Source organism: Oratosquilla oratoria, chromosome 19 (assembly GCF_046742065.1).
Source record: "Oratosquilla oratoria isolate Oo_2021 chromosome 19, ASM4674206v1, whole genome shotgun sequence".
In the NCBI taxonomy this organism is placed as follows: Eukaryota; Metazoa; Arthropoda; class Malacostraca; order Stomatopoda; family Squillidae; genus Oratosquilla; species Oratosquilla oratoria.
In genome coordinates, this window is record NC_134795.1 from 25,978,282 (window position 1) to 25,996,556 (window position 18,275).

The 18,275-nt window shown below is 40.1% G+C and overlaps 1 protein-coding gene across 1 annotated transcript; it reads right to left on the reverse strand.

Annotated features, from left to right (window-relative positions):
* Positions 1 to 492: 492 nt before the first annotated feature.
* Positions 493 to 14,020, reverse strand: scu (hydroxysteroid 17-beta dehydrogenase 10). The gene is made up of 5 exons (XM_076202789.1): positions 13,863 to 14,020; positions 10,293 to 10,457; positions 1,348 to 1,512; positions 1,001 to 1,238; positions 493 to 819 (listed from the first exon to the last, which is right to left on the reverse strand). Exons 1-5 carry the CDS (start codon positions 13,869 to 13,871, stop codon positions 629 to 631), a joined length of 768 nt encoding a protein of 255 aa, XP_076058904.1. The 5' UTR covers positions 13,872 to 14,020; the 3' UTR covers positions 493 to 628.
* Positions 14,021 to 18,275: the final 4,255 nt, after the last annotated feature.

Below are 18,275 nucleotides of genomic sequence, written 5' to 3' on the forward strand. Positions count from 1 at the left end.
GTGAAGAAATGACAGATCCATGACAGATTCCCAGGCAGACTTCCAGTATATCCCCATACCTTCTTGATAGATATCTGATAATGAAAGGTGGCCTGAAATCCACCCGTTTCCCCCAACATTTTAGATGATAACTGACAGTATTTTAAGTTTCTTCATACAAAATTTGGTTAACCTCTTCACTCCGGGGCACATCGCACGTCTGGCAGCATTAGCTGCCCGATGTGCGATGTTGCGTCATAATAATCGCATTATAAAAAATAAAGTCAGTGCTCAATCGTTCGTTCTCTTTCACCCATGAATTTTGATAACCATAGAAAATATGATGAAGCCAGTTTAGAGAGAATGGAGGTTACATAGGTACGACTACAATAAATATAATCAAGACGCCGACGTCGGCATCATCGCGTACCCACTTGCTCCTCATGACGCCTACATAGGCGTCACCGTATGGAAGTGGTTAATGCACTTATAAAGGCTAAATAAAATACAATGTTTCCTTCTTTCATATTTACCCATTTGTAATACTAAGTACATTATTGCTATAAAAATACCACAATTCTATTTACAAAAATCTTGATACAATATAGAATACACACTGCTTCAGATCAACTGTCAAGTTCTTCAACTATCAAGGCTGCATGCGAATGGCACCATCCAGACGAATTGTTTCTCCATTGAACATTGGATTAGTGATGATACTTTGGACAAGTTGGGCATATTCATCAGGATGCCCAAGGCGTTGAGGGAAGGGTACAGTCTTTGCTAAAAAAGCCTGAACTTTCTCAGGAAGATTCATTAACAGAGGTGTAAGGAAAAGACCTGTCAAATTGGGAGAAAAAAAAATCAATCCATAAACATATGCTATCCATACCAATAACAGCCACTTATTATGAAATTAAGCTGAATACCAAATTCAAAATTTACAGAAACAACAGTAACAAAATTTATGTAAAGTTGAATACAAAAATCTAATGTGACGTGAAATCTCGTGGTACATTACCTGGAGCAATCGTGCAAACACGAATACCAGTAGGTGCAAGGTCCCGTGCAATAGGGAGAGTCATTCCTACTATGGCACCCTTGCTTGCTGAGTATGCAGCCTGACCAATCTGACCATCAAAGGCTGCTACAGAGGCTGTGTTCACAATGACACCACGTTGACCATCTTCATTTGGCTCATTTTCACCCATAACCCCAGCTGCCAGGCGAATTACATTAAAGGTTCCACAAGCATTCACCTGTTAAGAAATTTCAATACCCTTTTATTATACTCAATAAACAAAATCTGCTTTCTATAATTTGACACATGAAAAAAAAAAAATCATAAATTTCTCAAAACATACATACATTTAGAACACGAGAAAATTCTTCAAGACTGTGTGGGATATTTTTCTTAAAGTTGTACGTTTTCACTGCAGCACCAATGCCAGCACAACTGACTGCAACATTCAAGGAACCAAACTTGTCCTTGCACAGGGCCAATGCATTTGCAACATCTGTTTCTGAAGTCACCTGCACAGTAGAATCAAATTAATTTGAAATGTTGGGAGTTAATCTAACACCGATATTTTCAAATAACAAAGCACACTTACATGAACTACAATTCTAATGATCAATATTCACCAAAACTCAATACAGTATTTTCAACAATTTTACTAACCATACCAATCTTAACCATGATCCCTTGAGAGATGAGTACAAAATACTGAGATCAGGGTTGGAGAGGAGATAAGGCGGAGGAAAGATTATCGGGTCTTTTTGGGCATGTGGGAATTAGCAAGTGATGAAAAATTAACAAAGCATGGAAAGTAAAGGTGGATGGAATAAAATTGAAGGAAAGGCCAAAAGTGAGATGGATGGATGAGGTGAAAGGGGCTTTGAGCAAAAGAGGAATGTCTGTTGAACAGGGAAGGGAGAAGGTAGGGGACACAGATGAATGGACAATAATTTGATGCAGCCCTCCCCCAACTTCTGCTTCCCTAGTTTTCACATGAGGGGACGAGAAAGGAAGGTCACCATGTATATGAAACTGCTGGCCCTGCTGCGAATGTGCTGTGTCTTGGTGCACTGCTTCTGACCCATGCAGCATGTGGGAGATGAGAACAACCCTTCATCTACAAGGAGCCAAGATGTGATGGTAACAAATGAGTAATACATACATACATACATATACCAAGGCTTTTTCCCCCTTCCACGGGAGGTAGCCAAAAAGGGAAAGGCATAAAAACACTCCCACCCATTTCATCCCTAAATACACTCCACACCCCTCCCACCCTTCCTCTCATCTGAGCACCTCCCAGATGACGGGCCATCCCTGCACCCTGCCCACCGCCCTGGGTCAGAAGCAGTGTCGCAAGACACAGTACATCCACAGCGAGGCCGCTTCATTTAATCGGCGACCCACCCTCTCCGTCCCCCTTTGCATATAAGGCGAGTAATGGACTGGAGAATTGAGTAGGGGTGGGTGCATGCCTTGGCTGGCTACCTCCTTTACATGGGGGAAGATGCCCTTGGTATAAAGATATAAACAAACAAACACACAGAGTGGTGGATACCTGGAATAAATTAGATAAGACAACAGTATGTGCAAACACTATTCAAGAATTTAAGAACAAACTTGATGCTGAAAGATACAAAGATGGGTCACCACGAGCATAGCTCCCTTCCCGTATAATACAACTAGGTAAATACAGACACACTGGTCCCTAGTTTGGCAGATAAATCACATGAGGAAAGACTAAAGCACTGGGTCTGCCAACTTTGAAGTATCAAAGAAAAAGAGGTGATATGATTACAGTATTCAGATCACTAATGGGGATAGATTGCATTGGGATTGGGGGGTGGTTCCATGATGCAGACACTGCAACAAACTAGATGTTGCGAGATACAAAGACGGGTCACTACGAGCATAGCTCCCCTTCCTGTATAATACAACTAGGTAAACACTAGGACCTTTACATTCCTCAGGGAGACTAGACTGCTAAGCCAGACAGTCTGAGGAACAACAACAACACCCATAATTGCAATAATATCCCAAATCAAGCCCTCTACACCACCTCTCCTGACATCACCTTCTGTTCCCCCTGTTTAACCCTAACAACTTCTTGGAAAGTGGTTGGAGCCCTCAGAACCAACCACTTTCCAATCATCACCAAAACACAATACACCCCAGTTGGCCAAAGACACACACACCAACTGCAAAAGAGCAAACTGAAAAACTTACACTGAAGTGACAGAACAACATTTTGAGACCCTGAACAGTACAGTAATCACATAGATACTGCTGTGCACACCTTCAATACAACCATAAAAAACACACTTAAATTTAATACCCCCACACCTATCCCTCAAAACAGACTAAATACAAGCACTTCACACTGATATCAATAACAAAATACATGAACAAAAAACACTTAAGTTGGTAAATATTTGTCAACACAATCAAGAAACATAAAAAAATGTACAAGACACTCAACACCATTACACTATACAACAGTATAGTGTTGCCTAGAAGAACACATCAGCTCATGGGAGTTACACCTCAAACAAGAAATATAAACGATTATGGAAATTACCTCAATGGCTTTAGGGAAGCTCTTAGATGTAACAGACCATACTGATAGCATGTATAGGTTAGGTCAGTATAAGAGAAGTGGCACATGTCCAATGAAAGTAAAGTTCAAATCATGACCCACGACAAAGTAATCAGTAAGTCTAGGCAGTTAGCTCACCTGCTCCCCATCCAATTGTTAGGTCTGGTGCCCTGTCAGTAAACCTCTCCAATCAGTTCTGTCCCAGTGAAATTCCTCAAGTCACTTCTTCCATGGTGGCTCCCCCCTGCTCAACAGCCTCCTTGATATTATCCAGCCACTTTTTTCTAGGTCTTCCAATGGCCCTTGGTCCTTCTGGTCTCCACATCAATGTTTTGTGTATGGTGTTGTCCTCCTCTCTCCTCATCACATGACCATAATATCTCAGCTGGGATCTCTCGATGATGTCAAGGATTGAGTCAACTCCCAGTCTTCTTCTGATATTTCCTTTCCAATCCTATCCCTTCGAGTGACATTATGAATAAGCCTGAGTATCCTCATCTCCATGGCCTGGATACGACTTCTGGTCTTTGTTGTTGTCGTCCATGTTTCGTAGCCATATAGGAGTGTTGGTCTTAAGATTGTGGTGTAAATTATCACTTTCACTTTAGATATTATTCTGGGGGTTATTAAAATTGGATACTGAAGACAGATTCTTTGCAGTCTTTTTCAACCTAGTTGTGATCTCTTCCTCAATGCTGTCTCCTTTTTCAATCACCGCTCCAAGGTACTTAAATTTGTGTTTGTTTCAAATGATGTTCATTTAAAGCAATTATGAACTCTTCATGTTGTCTGCTTACTACCATTACTGCACTCTTACCCAAGTTGATCTTCAGGCCACGGCTTGGTAAATAAGTTCACCAATCCTCAAGTTTAAACTCCAACTCCTTCAGTGACCACACCACCTCACAGATGTCATCAGCATATACAAGTGATGAACTGTTGTCTTCCATCTTTCTCATGGTGGAATCCATCAAAATCACAAAGAGCAAAGGAGACAGGATACTTCTTTGTCATACACCACTTGTTGTATCAAATCAGTGTTATCATATTGGGATGTAACTACACTTAGGCATATCTCATATGTAGCCTTGCTATTTCTAATTAGTTTGGGTGGGATACCACAGTGTGGATATGACAGCACTCTCCAAAGTTTTTGATGTGGTACCCTGTAAAAGCCTTTCTCTAAATCAATAAAGGCAACATATATGGTCTTAAGGGGATCAGTTGTTCCTATATGAGGTCTAAACCTATACTGAACTTGAAATTTGGGTTCTACAATTTCTCTCAATCTATGTTCAAGGACCCTTTCATGTTTTTAAAGAGTGGCAGAGAAGAGAGATTCCTCTATAGTTCTCACAGGAGTGCTTATCTCTTTTTTTTTTTTGTATATATGTACATATGCCAATGGCTTTTTCCCCCTTACAAGGGAGGTAGCCAAAAACAAATGCATAAAATCCACTCTGACCCATTCCATCTCCACATATTCCACTCAAAGGATTACAAAGGCGGAGCATACCGACAGGAGACCTTTTGATCCATATCTAGGTCGGATGTGAAAAAAAAATCATATTAATAATAAAATAATAAATAAAAACTATAATAATGTAAATAACAAATAAAATACATAAATAAATGCATAGGTATAGTTAAATAATAAACAAACAGGTAAATGGTAAATAATAATAAATTGACATATAACTAATAATAAATGAAAATCAGACAGACAAATGATAACAAAACAAAAACAAATAATATAAGATAAATTATAATCATTACAGCATCTTACTTAGGTATTTATCTAAATGATTCTTAAAGCTTCGAACTGAACTACGTTGCACTACCTGTGCAGGAAGTTTATTCCATTCATTAACTACACGGTTGGCAAAGATGTTTCTACCCACTTCCAAATTGAATCTATTTCTGGACAGTTTGAGACCATTGCTTCTTGTCTGATTCTCATTCAATGTGAAAATTTTGTCACTTTTGATGTTGTCAATTCCCTTTAAAATCTTAAAGACCTGTATCAAGTCACCTCTGAGTCTACGCTTTTTTTAGGGAGAACAGATTCATGTGTTTTAGTCGATTTTCGTATGATTTATTTTTGATATTTGGTATCAGTTTTGTGGCTCGCCGTTGTACTTTTTCCAGTCTGTCAATGTCTTTAATGAGATTCGGTGACCATACGGAAACAGCATATTCCAAATGTGGACGAACTAACGATTTATATAGCTTGTTAATGAGTGATGGACTTTTGAAATCAAAAGATCGCACAATCAGTCCCAGAATCTTATTTGCTTTCTCAGAGGCTGAAATACACTGCTTGGATGATTTGAGGTCGTTACTGATAATTACGCCGAGATCTTTTTCACTATCCACTTTTGTTAACAAATTTCCAAATAACTTGTAATCGTACTTACTGTTATTTTTACCTATGTGCATTGCCTTGCATTTACTTGTGTTAAATTTCATTAGCCACTTTTCAGACCATTGCTGTAATTTATCTAAATCTTCTTGAATATCTAATTGGTTTGAGTGATCATTTGCCACTCTGCACAGTTTTGTATCATCAGCAAATTTGGAAACAGTAGATTTTAATCCCATTCACCCCCTCTCTCCATCTTATCTTGGCTCTTCCTGGATGATGGGTCATCCCTGCATCTTGCCCACTCCCCTGGGTCAGAAGCAATGTAGCAAGACAGCACATCCATAGCAAGGCCACTTCATTTAATTGGTGACCCCCCCCTCTACATACCCTCCTGCAGAAAAAGAGAAGACAGAGAGAAATTCCTTTGGGTTGTATCAACATATCATTCACACATACTCTCTCATCCACCCCATCTCCCACCCACTCCCTTGCATCACAGCATCATCCATACACAACCATTATCCACTCACCCCTATCTTCTGTGTTCTCTCTTCCTCAATAGATATTCCACTCCTCAATGCCCCTTTTATTCCATCCATCTCATCCTTGGTTGCCCCTTGATGTTCATTCCTTCCACACCTCTTTTATTAATCTTTCTTTGTTTATTCTTTCCATATGTCCAAAGCATCCCAATACTCTTTCATCAACCCTATCTCCCAACTCCCTTTCCACCCGTTCTCCTCCTCACCTCATTGTTTCTCACTCTATCCTGCCTAGTAACCCCTACCATACTTCTCAGGCATTTCATCTCAAACACATTTAAATTTCTCCTCTCTTCCTCTTTTATGTTCCATGTTTCTACCCTATACAGTGCTGTCGGCACAATCACCTCTTCATACAATCTCCTTTTAGCATCTATTCCCAAATGTCTATTTCTCATTACACTTTTTAATCCTCCAAGGCATTTACTCACTTCTCTCAATCTACATTCTACCTCCACCTTCACTCCTCCCTTTCTTGTCACATTGCACCGAAGTATCTAAAGCTATCCACTTCCTCCAATCTCTCCCCCTAATACTCTCTTCCAATTTGCTGCCATATTCTTCCCTTGTACATCTCATCACCTTAGTTTTACCCACATTTATCTTCAACTTCCTTTTCTGCACACCTTCCCAAACTTTGTCACTAACTTCCTTAATCCCTCCCCTGATCCTGCTACAAGCGCAGTGTCACCAGCAAACAACAATTGGCTTATCTCCCATTTTTCTCCATTTTCTTTAACCATCTCCAATCCCCAACCCATTATCCCTGTGTTTACTTCTTGCAACACCCCATCTATGTATAAATTGAACAGCTGTGGTAACATAACACATCCCTGGCGAAGTCCCACCTTTACCTCAAACGACTCTGTTTCTAATTCTAACACAGGCTCTACTACTCTTGTAAAAACTCTTGACTGTTCTTAACAGCTTTCCTCCTATTCTGCATCAGGTCAGCCATCTCCTCGATCTTCCCATTCAAGGTTGAGACATTAGTGACTCCAAAGTTAAGTCCAATTCTCAGTCCAAAACCAACTCCAGGTGTGATCAACCTGTTCAATCCATTCCAAGGCCTTGTTATATGTTCACGAGCAAATAAGGTACACCCTATCAGCTTGCTAGGCCTGTCACAGGGGGCCCTTCTCTATTTATCCGGACTTGGAACTAGCATGAGGAGGAAGATTACCATACCCATGGCTTGGAAGTTAGCTTGAGAAAAGTTAAGAACTTGGATTAGGAAAGGCGCTAACAAAGAGGAATGAGCAGACATGAAGGCTTTTGGAGAAAGCCAAAAATTATAAAACGGAAGAAAAACAGCCTTTTTTCTTGGAAGAGTTGTCAATCAGAGGGTGAGGAATTGGTTTCTAAAATAAACAGGAAGGCAGTATTGCAAAGGAAACTTAGAGTAGCATAAGCTATTGTTAATGGTTTACTATCGGTTGGGTTGGGGATAAATGACTACTTAAGGATAAACAAGTCTGATATTTTGTGTCTAGTAGAGACAAAACCCCAAAAAAATTTACCTACAGCAGGGGAACAATACATACACCTCCTGTAGAAGAGACAAAGATATATTGGGTGAAGGAGTAATGTTTGGTGAGAAGTGACAAATCCAAGTGAAGGCAAGGCTGAGGCAATTCACCTAAATATTAATACTAAATGGCAAAATAAAAGATCCTTCATGGTGGCATATATCCCCCATAAGACAAGAGCTTAGAATGAAACTGAATATCAAGAAATGTTATTGGATACAGCTCGTTCCCTAAAGAAAAATTTTGGACAAAGTAACAATATAATCCTTACAGGAGATTTTAATTGCAATGAGGTCAACAGTGAGGAATGAGAAGAAAGTGGCAAAACAGGTTCCTTGGGAAATACCCAGTTAAGTATAGCAATGGAGAACACAATGACCTAATAGGTAAAGGAAGTGACCCTGGTAAGAGGAGATGACATTCCCAAGATTAGATCTGTTACTGACCAAAGAACCAGACATCATCAGCTCATTAAACTACCTTTGCCCCATAGGGAAAAGTGGCCATGGATACTCTATTCATTCAAGATATAAACTGCAAGGAATTCATGAGTACCATGGGAATATGGAAGAAATTAATGGGAAATCTTTCTTGGCATTTATAACTGGTGAGTACCGTATTTTCCGGCTTAAAATGCGCATCGGGTTATAATGCGCACCCATTCACTTCACTATCTCAGTACACAGATAACGCGCATGCCCGATCGCCATCTAGCGAGAGAATCGAGAACCAACTAAGAAAAAGTCGGAACTACATGTACCGGTATATGACTCATGTTGTGCGTTGGTCCCTTATTACTTTGTAGCTTAAATAGTTTGTAGGAAATATGATCTAAAAAAAGTTTATTGAAAGTAAAATATAACGAAAAGTTTCGGGATTTTTACAGAATGTTCATTTTATATCTTGAGGAAATAATTCGTCTTTACCATCTTTTAATTAATACTGAAACAAACTACAGACTGTTTCATTTTAGCTTTGAACCTGCAATGACAGTGGTGAAATAGGACAGTCTCTCATCGAGGTGACGTTTAGTTAATATAACTCCCGAAAGAGGGTGTTGTAGTCAGGTGTTTGACACGAGTTTATGAACGGCCGCAACGGAATTTGTACCATACCTAAAGTGAAGCAACAAAGCCAACATAAAAATTCAAACTAGGATGCTGTGAACATGGTCAAATATCATGAATATTGATCATGTTTCATGGTGTTTAGGCCTATTTAAACATGAAAAATAAGATTTGATAGATACCTATACCAAATATTTATATACGGTAGCCCATGCTGGCGTATTCTTTCGTGTCACCATGGCTGTTCTTCTTGTTCTCACGGAACGTCGCGGAGAAGTGTGCCGTCCCGACTTTGTGACGGCCAACATCGTCACGTTGTTGTGAAAAAAATTACACAGCCGCAGAATTTTTATCGTAGGCCGTAGATAATGCGCACCACCGGATAACGCGCACCCCCCATTTTTAGGCCCTTCCAACGGAAAAAAGTTGCGCACTATACGCCGGAAAATACGGTAAACAGACATGTGCCAAAGATTAGAGGAAGAAAGAAATAGAAACAGGATTGGTTTGACAAAAAGTGTGTGATTGCATAAAAGGCCAGGGGCATGCATGGCTTTGGGAAAATAAACGAAGAGCAACAAAACAAAAGAAGCTTCCAAACAAGCTAGGAATGACTATACATGGAGCAAGAAAGCAATTTTGAAAGAGGTGAAGTAGATAAATGGAAAGATAAACAAAAACTGTTTTACGTGTTTATAAATGGTAAATTGACACAGAGAAATAATTACCAAATTAATAGAGGGTGATGAAGTCTTTGAAGAAGCCTCAGCTCAGGCAGAAATAATGAATGAAAGTTTCCAATCACTCTTCACAAAAGGGAGCACTTTTTTTGAGGGGAGGAGAAAAAAAAAAAAAAACAAGTTTAGAAGATATAATTGTAGAAGTGAGGGAAGTGATCAATCTCTTGGAATCATTGGATGTGACAAAAGCTTCAGGACCTTACAGGATCTCAAAATGGATACTAAAGAATGTAGAGAACAACTAGTAGACATGTTCATTGAAAGAAGGCATAAAGTAATTTGATTGGAAAAAGGCAAATGTGGTACCAATTCACAAAGGTTAGAAATAAAGAGACACCACAAAATTGTAGGTCAGCATCACTTATGAGGCACTGTACATACCTTTGATTTTTATCATTATACTTAAGTTTTCTGTAATATCATGCAAAAATTATATAACTTCCAAAAAATACTAACATCAGTTGGTGAAAACACAGCATTGCTGCCCAGATTTTCAGCAACTTTAGCCCCTTCAGAAGAGGCAAGGTCACAGATAACCACTCGGCCACCCTGGGCAACAATTCTTTCAACTGTTGCTCGACCCAAACCTGAAGCTCCTCCAGTAACAAGGCTGACAACTCCCTGGAAAATTTTAATCAACGAGTTAGAGACAAATAAAATGGGTAATCTTCACATGGTAATTTTGAGGTGCTCAACATTCCCTCTTTTTCTCTGTATGTGGTGATACAAACCCAGCTGCAGGAACCAATGATAAGTACCTACAAGCAATGGTCCTGCAAGATGGACATCAGGGAGAACAAGTTCTCTGCTGCTGTTTTCACAACCCATCAACACCCTTAACAGCAAATGAAGGTAGCCTTGAGGGGCTGACACTGTCCATGACCAGGCCCATGATCTCTATCAAATGTGCATTCTCTCCATCTTTTCACACTAGGAGAGCTCCCATCTTCCTCTTACTACTACATGCCAGTGACAAAAAACTAATACTGTACATGGAAGAATCTCTTGCAAGTATCAATCTAAGAATGTTAAACATGGATCTTAAATCTGTGACTTTAGTACTAGGAGCAACATGAAGAATAAATTATTTGGTTTCACTACAGTAAGGAAGTGCTTAAAGTAATAGAGTAATAGAGCCTGTGTTAGAATTGGAAATGGAGAGAGCAAGTGATTTGAGGTAAAGATGGGACTGCATCAGGGATGTGTTATGTTGTCATGGCTGTTCAATGTGTATATGGATGGGGGTGGTGTGGGAAGTAAAGGCGACGATAATGGGAAAGGGACTGGAGATAGTTAAAGAAAATGAAGAAAAGTGGAAGGTGAGCCAGTTGTTGTTTGCTAATGACATTGCTCTAGTGGAAGGGTGAGAGGGGGATTGAGGGGGTTAGTGACAGAGTTTGGTAATGTATGCGATAGGAGAAAGTTGAAGGTAAATGTGGGTAAAAGTAAGGATATGAGATATACAAGGAGAGAGGATGGCACTGAGTTGGAAGCAAGTCTTAAAGGAGAAAGGCTGATGGAAGTGGATAGCTGTAGGCACTTGGTGTCACATGTGACAAGAAAAAGAGTGGAGGAAAAGGCAGATTACAGATTGAGAGAAGTAAGTAAATGCCTTGGTGGATTAAAAAGTGTCATGAGAAATAAGCATCTAGTTTACCTAGTTGTATTATACGGGAAGGGGAGCTATGCTCGTGGTGACTTGCTTTTGTATCTCGCAAGATCAAGTTTGTTCTTAAATTGTTGTATTGTATTGTATGAAGGAGTGAAATTGTTGATAGCTTTGTATTGGGCAGAGACTTGGAATTTAAGAGAGGTAGAGAGGAACAGTTTGAATGCATTTGTGATGAAGTGTCTGAGAAGTATGGTAGGGGTTAAAAGGTTGGATGGAGTGAGAAACGAGGAGGTGAGGTGGAGAGCAGGAGTGGAAAAGGAGATGGTAGATAGGGCTGATGAAAGTATTGGGATGGGTTGGACACAGAATGAATGAGTGAAGAAATATTAGTAATAGAGGTGTGGAAGGCAGAGGTATAGGGAGTGAATTGAAGGGGACAACTGAGGATGAGTTGGATGGAAGGGATGGAAGAGGCATTGAGCAAGAGGAGAATGTCTGTTGAGCAAGAAAATGAGAAGGCAGGAGATAGGGATGAGTGGAGAATAGCTGTGTATAGGTGATACTGGTACGCAAGGAAGACATGAAATGGGGAGTAGGAGATGCTTTGATCTGTGATCAATTTTGACCAGGTATATTTGTGCATACAACACATTCATAATCACGATCTGTGTTAGTAAAAATAACATAAAAGGAAAGGTCCTACATTGTTTTTGACATGCTGAGCTGATTTGTTGACCCATAAAACATTCTTATACCAAGTTGTATTTGAACTGGACCAACGGTTTGGATTTTATGGATAATTATATCTAAATTGACAACTTAATCATTGTCATGGCAACATGATTGGTGTTAGTAAGAATAGCATAAAAGGAAGGTCCTGCATTGTTTTTGACATGCTCAGGTGATTTGTTGACCCATAAATTTAAAACCTTCATATGCCAAGTTGTATTTAAATTGGACCAGTAATTTGGATTTTATGGATGATCATCTCTAAATTGACAACTTAATTGTTGCCATGGAAATGCAAATTTGGTATGATACAGATATCCCACATCGTTTTTTGACATGCCCAGGTGATTTGTTGACCCATAAAACCCATGAATTCCAAATTTCATTAAAATTGGACCAATGGTTTAGATTTTATGTGTATTTCTTTACCAAAATATTTACAAATTACCACCCTTAATTCTCCCTTTTTTATTTTAAACGAGTCAAGCCAGATTTTTAATCACAGAAAAAAATAAAAAATGAAAAAAGTATTTTGTTTGTAATGGAAAAGTCTTTTATATGCAACAAGAATTAAGGGGTTAAACGAAACCAGTCATGGTCTCACTACTTACCGACCAAAACCGGCCAAAACCAACCAAACCTGAACAAGGACGGTTTTTGCTCAAATGCACAATTTTGTATTAAAAATTAGCATATGGTTGCATTATTTTACCTATTTTCTTAAAAATGTGTGATTTCCATGTAATTTGATCAAAGAGAAGTTACGTTTTTATCCTCTGCAAAATTACCGACCACAGCTACGAATACCGTTCGTTTCACTAATTACCAAACAAAACTGATCAAATCCAAACAAGGACAGTTTTTGCTCAAATGCACAATTTTATAAAAAATAATTAGCATATGGTTGCAATATTTGACCCATTTTCTTCAAAATGTGTGATTTTCATGTAATTTGATCAAAGAGAAGATACATTTTTATCCTCTGCAAAATTACCGACCACAGCTACGAATACCGTCCGTCTCACTAATTTGTAGCTGTGGTCAGTAATTTTGCAGAGGATAAAAACGTAACTTCTCTTTGGTCAAATTACATGGAAATCACACATTTTAAAGAAAATAGGTCATATACTGCAACCATATGCTATTTTTTATATAAAATTGTGCATATGTGCAAAAACCGTTCTTGTTCGGGTTTGGTCGGTAATTAGCGAGACCAGATTGTTTCTCAAAAACCTGCCTTTTATGGCATATATATGCTGAATTTGGCTTGTCTGTCAGAGTTTTCTCAAGGCCTTGAAATTCTAATCTCATCTTGAATAGAAATTAACGACATGGCATACGGTGGAGCACTAATCATCTAATGAAACAATACCGAAAGCCAGCCCCCCAAAAAGAGTTGGTGTATTAAGAGTATAAATGTATTGTTTACAACTCCGTGAAAACAAATATTAATACCGGTATAAACTATAATTTACTCAGTATTCTCCAAATTGGAATCAATCTGAAATGCCATATTTCTTGTAATAGACCAAATTCACCGGTAGCGATTTATAAATAATTATAATCCCACCAGCAAAACTGCGAATATCTGATGCATATTTGCACCTTATTTATAAATAAACAGTTACAAAACGCGTATCACATTCTAAAAACATTAACTTTCATCTTATAACTCAATGTCTTACCTTCAGCATATCGAATTATTTAATTTTGCAGTTCCGTACTGATCCTGTCTTCCACTTAGCCAGTCCTTTAGCTCATTTGTTTAGTTGCTTGACTAGCATGTTTGTTTCGTACATCGTCACAAGTGATACAAAAATTCTCTATTTTTATGATTATGTGGCAACATTATCGTTACATCCATGATCCTGTTCACTGAATATTTTACTTTATAATAAGTACTTAGAATAAAACAGTACAACAGCAAGTGAAAAAATAGAAAAATATAGAATATCCAGTCGTTATGTAAATAAAAATATTCGAATTTATAGGTTGTGTAATAGATGAGATAATCTGTAGATAAATTAAAAGGAAGGTGAAGTACAATGACAATCGTCGGCAATACGACCTCAGTTTAGTGAATCGATGGCTGTATAATTAGGGTTAAGATTGAAATACAACAATTAAATATCAATCTGTATGAAATATGTATTCTAGAATGCTTAAGTATATGAAAGCATGTATAACAAATTATACAACTTTACTTTTTTCCAGTTAGATAGAGTGGTCTATCATTTTTTATATATTCGAAAACATTTTATAAAACATTGTGTAAGACTCGACGCTATAGGACTACCAATCGAGTTACCGATATATAATTTTCGTTACTAATCTTTTTTTATTCGTTACTAATCTTTTTTATTCTTTTCCCTGTGGTGGGGGAAAAGAATACTGCCACCAAGTTTCCCACTTGGATCGTAAGAGGCGAGAAGAAAGGGACGGGGAGAGGGACTAGGCATCCTTCTCCCTGTAGCCCCACGGGGCAGATTCCTAAAAAGAAAAGGAAAGGCATAAGGGGTGCTGGAGGGCCTCGGGCCAGCACCCTAAGGTTTGGGTCTTTTAATGTGCGTGGATGTGGTACAGATGAGAGTAAAAGGGAAGAGATAGGTAGTATGTTTGTGAGAAGAAAGATGGATGTGTTGGCTTTGAGTGAAACTAAGTTGAAAGGGAAGGGTGAGTGTAAGTTTGGGAGTGTAAGTGAAGAGATAGGTAAACAGGTAGTGGAGTGGAAGGAGGTTTCCTCAAGGATAATGTGGATGAAGGTGAAACTGGGAAAGGAGATGTGGTTCTTTGTAAGTGCATATGGGCCTGGCAGTGAGAAGAGCATGGAAGAAAGGGAGGCCTTTTGGATAGATTTAAATGAGTGCATAGAGGGTTTAGGAAGAAATGTCAATGTAATAGTACTGGGAGACCTTAATGCTAGGGTGGGAAATGGTCCAATCGATGGAGTGGTTGGGAAGTGTGGAGTTCCAGGAAAGAATCGTAGTGGAGAGTTGATGGTGGAAATGTGTCTAGGAAGAGAGTTGATGATAGCAAATACAGTGTTTCGGAAGAAAGTCAAGCATAAGTACACATGGGAGAGGGTGGTGGAGGGAAGGGTGGTAGATAGAGCGCTATTGGATTATGTAGTGGTAAATAGGATTATGATAGGAAGAGTTAAGGATGTACATGTGCTAAGGGGAGAGGGTGGGGGAATATCAGATCATTTTTTGGTGGAAGGTAAGCTGAGAGTGGAGGATAGATGGAGAAAGAGGAAAGGGACAAAAGGTAGGGAGGTTCTTAGAGTGAACTCCTTGAATGAAAAGGAAAAGGAGAAGGAGTACGAAAAGAAGCTGAAGGAGGAGTGGGAGGGAGTAAAGGATAGAGCAGAGATGGGTGTGGAGGAGGAATGGGGATGGTTCAAGGAGGGAGTCTTAAAGTGTGCAAGGATGGTGTGTGGAACAAGAAGGACAGGGGGAAATAGAAGAAAGGGTAGTGAATGGTGGGATGAGGAAACAAAGAAGGTTGTAGAAGAGAAGAAGCGAGCATTCACAGTTTGGTTACAAAAGAGGACGGGGGAGTCATATGAGACGTACAAAGAAAAGAAAAGAGAAGTAAAGCAAAAGGTAAAGGAGGCAAAGAGGAGAGCAGATGTGAAATGGGGTAGGAGTATGACAGAAAATTTTGAAAGTAATAAAAAGATGTTTTGGAAAGAAATTAAGAGAGGAAGAGGAGGCGAATCAAGTAGGGAAGAAAAGGTAAAAGGTACAGATGGAGAGATGATAATGGAAGAGATGGCAGTGAGGGGAAGATGGGCAGAATATTTTAGGGAGTTGCTAAATGTGAAGGAGGATAGGGAAGGAAAGATAGCTGCAGTGGGAAATGCGAAGAAAATGAGAGTGATGAGTGAGGAGAATGGAGGAGAAATAAGGAAGGATGAGGTGAAGGCAGTTGTAAAGATGATGAAAGCAGGTAAGACACCTGGTCTGGATGGATGCCATGCAGAATGTCTGAAAAAGGGAGGTTCAGTGATGGTGGACTGGTTGGTGAGGTTATTTAATGTTTGCTGGAGAGAGGGTAGAGTACCGGAGGACTGGAGAAGTGCCTGTATAGTTCCTCTTTACAAGGGAAAAGGGGACAAGTGTGTAGGGAAGGCTTATGGGAGGATCTTAATTGAGAGGATTAGGAGAGGAACAGAAGGAGTAATTGGTGAGGAACAGTGTGGATTTAGGACAGGTAGAGGTTGTGTAGATCAGATCTTTGTGGTAAGACAGATATGTGAGAAAGCTATAGGAAAGGGGAAGGATGTTTTTTGGGCTTTTATGGATCTGGAAAAGGCTTATGATAGGGTAGACAGAAAGGCACTGTGGGAGGTTATGCAGATTTATGGGATAGGAGGAAAGCTTTTGGGAGCTGTCAAGAGTTTTTATGAGAGTAGTAGAGCATGTGTTAGGATTAGAAATGGAGAGAGTGAGTGGTTTGAAGTAAAGGTGGGACTTCGTCAAGGATGCGTTATGTCGCCCTGGCTGTTCAACTTATACATGGATGGGGTGGTGCGAGAGGTGAATGCTAGGGTAGTGGGTCAGGGATTGGAGATGGTTAAAGAAAATGGAGAAAAGTGGGAGGTGAGCCAGCTGTTGTTTGCGGACGACACTGCGCTTGTGGCAGGGTCAGAGGAGGGATTGAGGAAGCTGGTGGCAGAGTTTGGGAGAGTATGTGATAGAAGAAAGCTAAAGATAAATGTGGGTAAAAGTAAGGTGATGAGATGTACAAGGGGTGAAAGTGGCAGTAGACTGGAAGTGAACATTAAGGGAGAGCGACTGGAGGAAGTGGATAGTTTTAGATACTTGGGTGCAAGTGTAGCAGGAAAAGGTGGAGTGAAGGTGGAGGTAGAATGTAGATTGAGAGAAGCGAGTAAATGCCTTGGTGGTTTAAAGAGTGTAATGAGGAATAGACATTTGGGAATGGATGCGAAGAGGAGACTGTATGAAGGAGTGATTGTGCAAACAGCACTGTATGGGGCAGAAACGTGGAACATAAGAGAAGAAGAGAGAAGGAGTTTGAATGTGTTTGAGATGAGGTGTCTGAGATAGGGTTGATGAAAGAATATTAGGATGGTTTGGACACATGGAAAGAATGAGTGCAGAAAGACTAGTAAAAGAGGTATGGAAGGCAGATGTGGAGGGAGTGAACATGATGGGATGTCCTAGGATGAGGTAGATGGATGGGGTGACGGGGGCTTTGGGGAAGAGGGGAATGTCTGTTGAGGAAGGACGGGAGAGGACAGAAGATGGGGGTGAATGGAAAATGGTTGTATATGGAAGATGTTGTGATGCTTGTGTTGTGATGCATGAGGTAGAATGGGCGGGGGGGGCGGGTGAGGTAGTATGTGTGAGGTGTCTGAGAAGTATGGTGGGGGTTACTAGGCTAGATAGAGTGAGAAATGAGGAGGTGAGGAGGAGAACAGGGGTGAAAAAGGAGCTGGGAGATAGGGTTGATGAAAGAATATTAGGATGGTTTGGACACATGGAAAGAATGAGTGAAGAAAGACTAGTAAAAGAGGTATGGAAGGCAGATGTGGAGGGAGTGAACATGAGGGGACGTCCTAGGATGAGGTGGATGGATGGGGTGAAGGGGGCTTTGGGGAAGAGGGGAATGTCTGTTGAGGAAGGAAGGGAGAGGACGGAAGACAGAGGTGAGTGGAGAATGGTTGTATATGGATGATGTTGTGACTGCATGAGGAGGAATGGGCGGGGGGGTGGGGGTGGGGTAGTATGTGTGAGTAAATTTTGACGCAGCCCGAAGGGATTTCTCCCCGTCCTCGCCTTATATGCAAAGGGGGACGGAGAGGGGGGGTCGCCGATTAAATGAAGCGGCCTTGCTGTGGATGTGCTGTGTCTTGCGACACTGCTTCTGACCCAGGGCGGTGGGCAGGGTGCAGGGATGACCCGTCATCCAGGAGGTGCTCAGATGAGAGGGAGGGTGGGAGGGGTGTGGAGTGTATTTAGGGATGAAATGGGTGGGAGTGTTTTTATGCCTTTCCCTTTTTGGCTACCTCCCTTGGAAGGGGGAAAAAGCCTTGGTATATGTATGTATGTATGTAATCTTTTTTATTTACC

Bases quoted from the DNA above. Each gene is read 5' to 3' on its own strand.
- scu (XM_076202789.1), bottom strand. The intron at 1,513-10,292 runs GTTAGTATTTTT...TCTACTGTGCAG, and splicing joins CTGTGTTTTCACCAACTGAT to GTGACTTCAGAAACAGATGT. The intron at 1,239-1,347 runs GTATGTATGTTT...ATTTCTTAACAG, and splicing joins AATTTTCTCGTGTTCTAAAT to GTGAATGCTTGTGGAACCTT.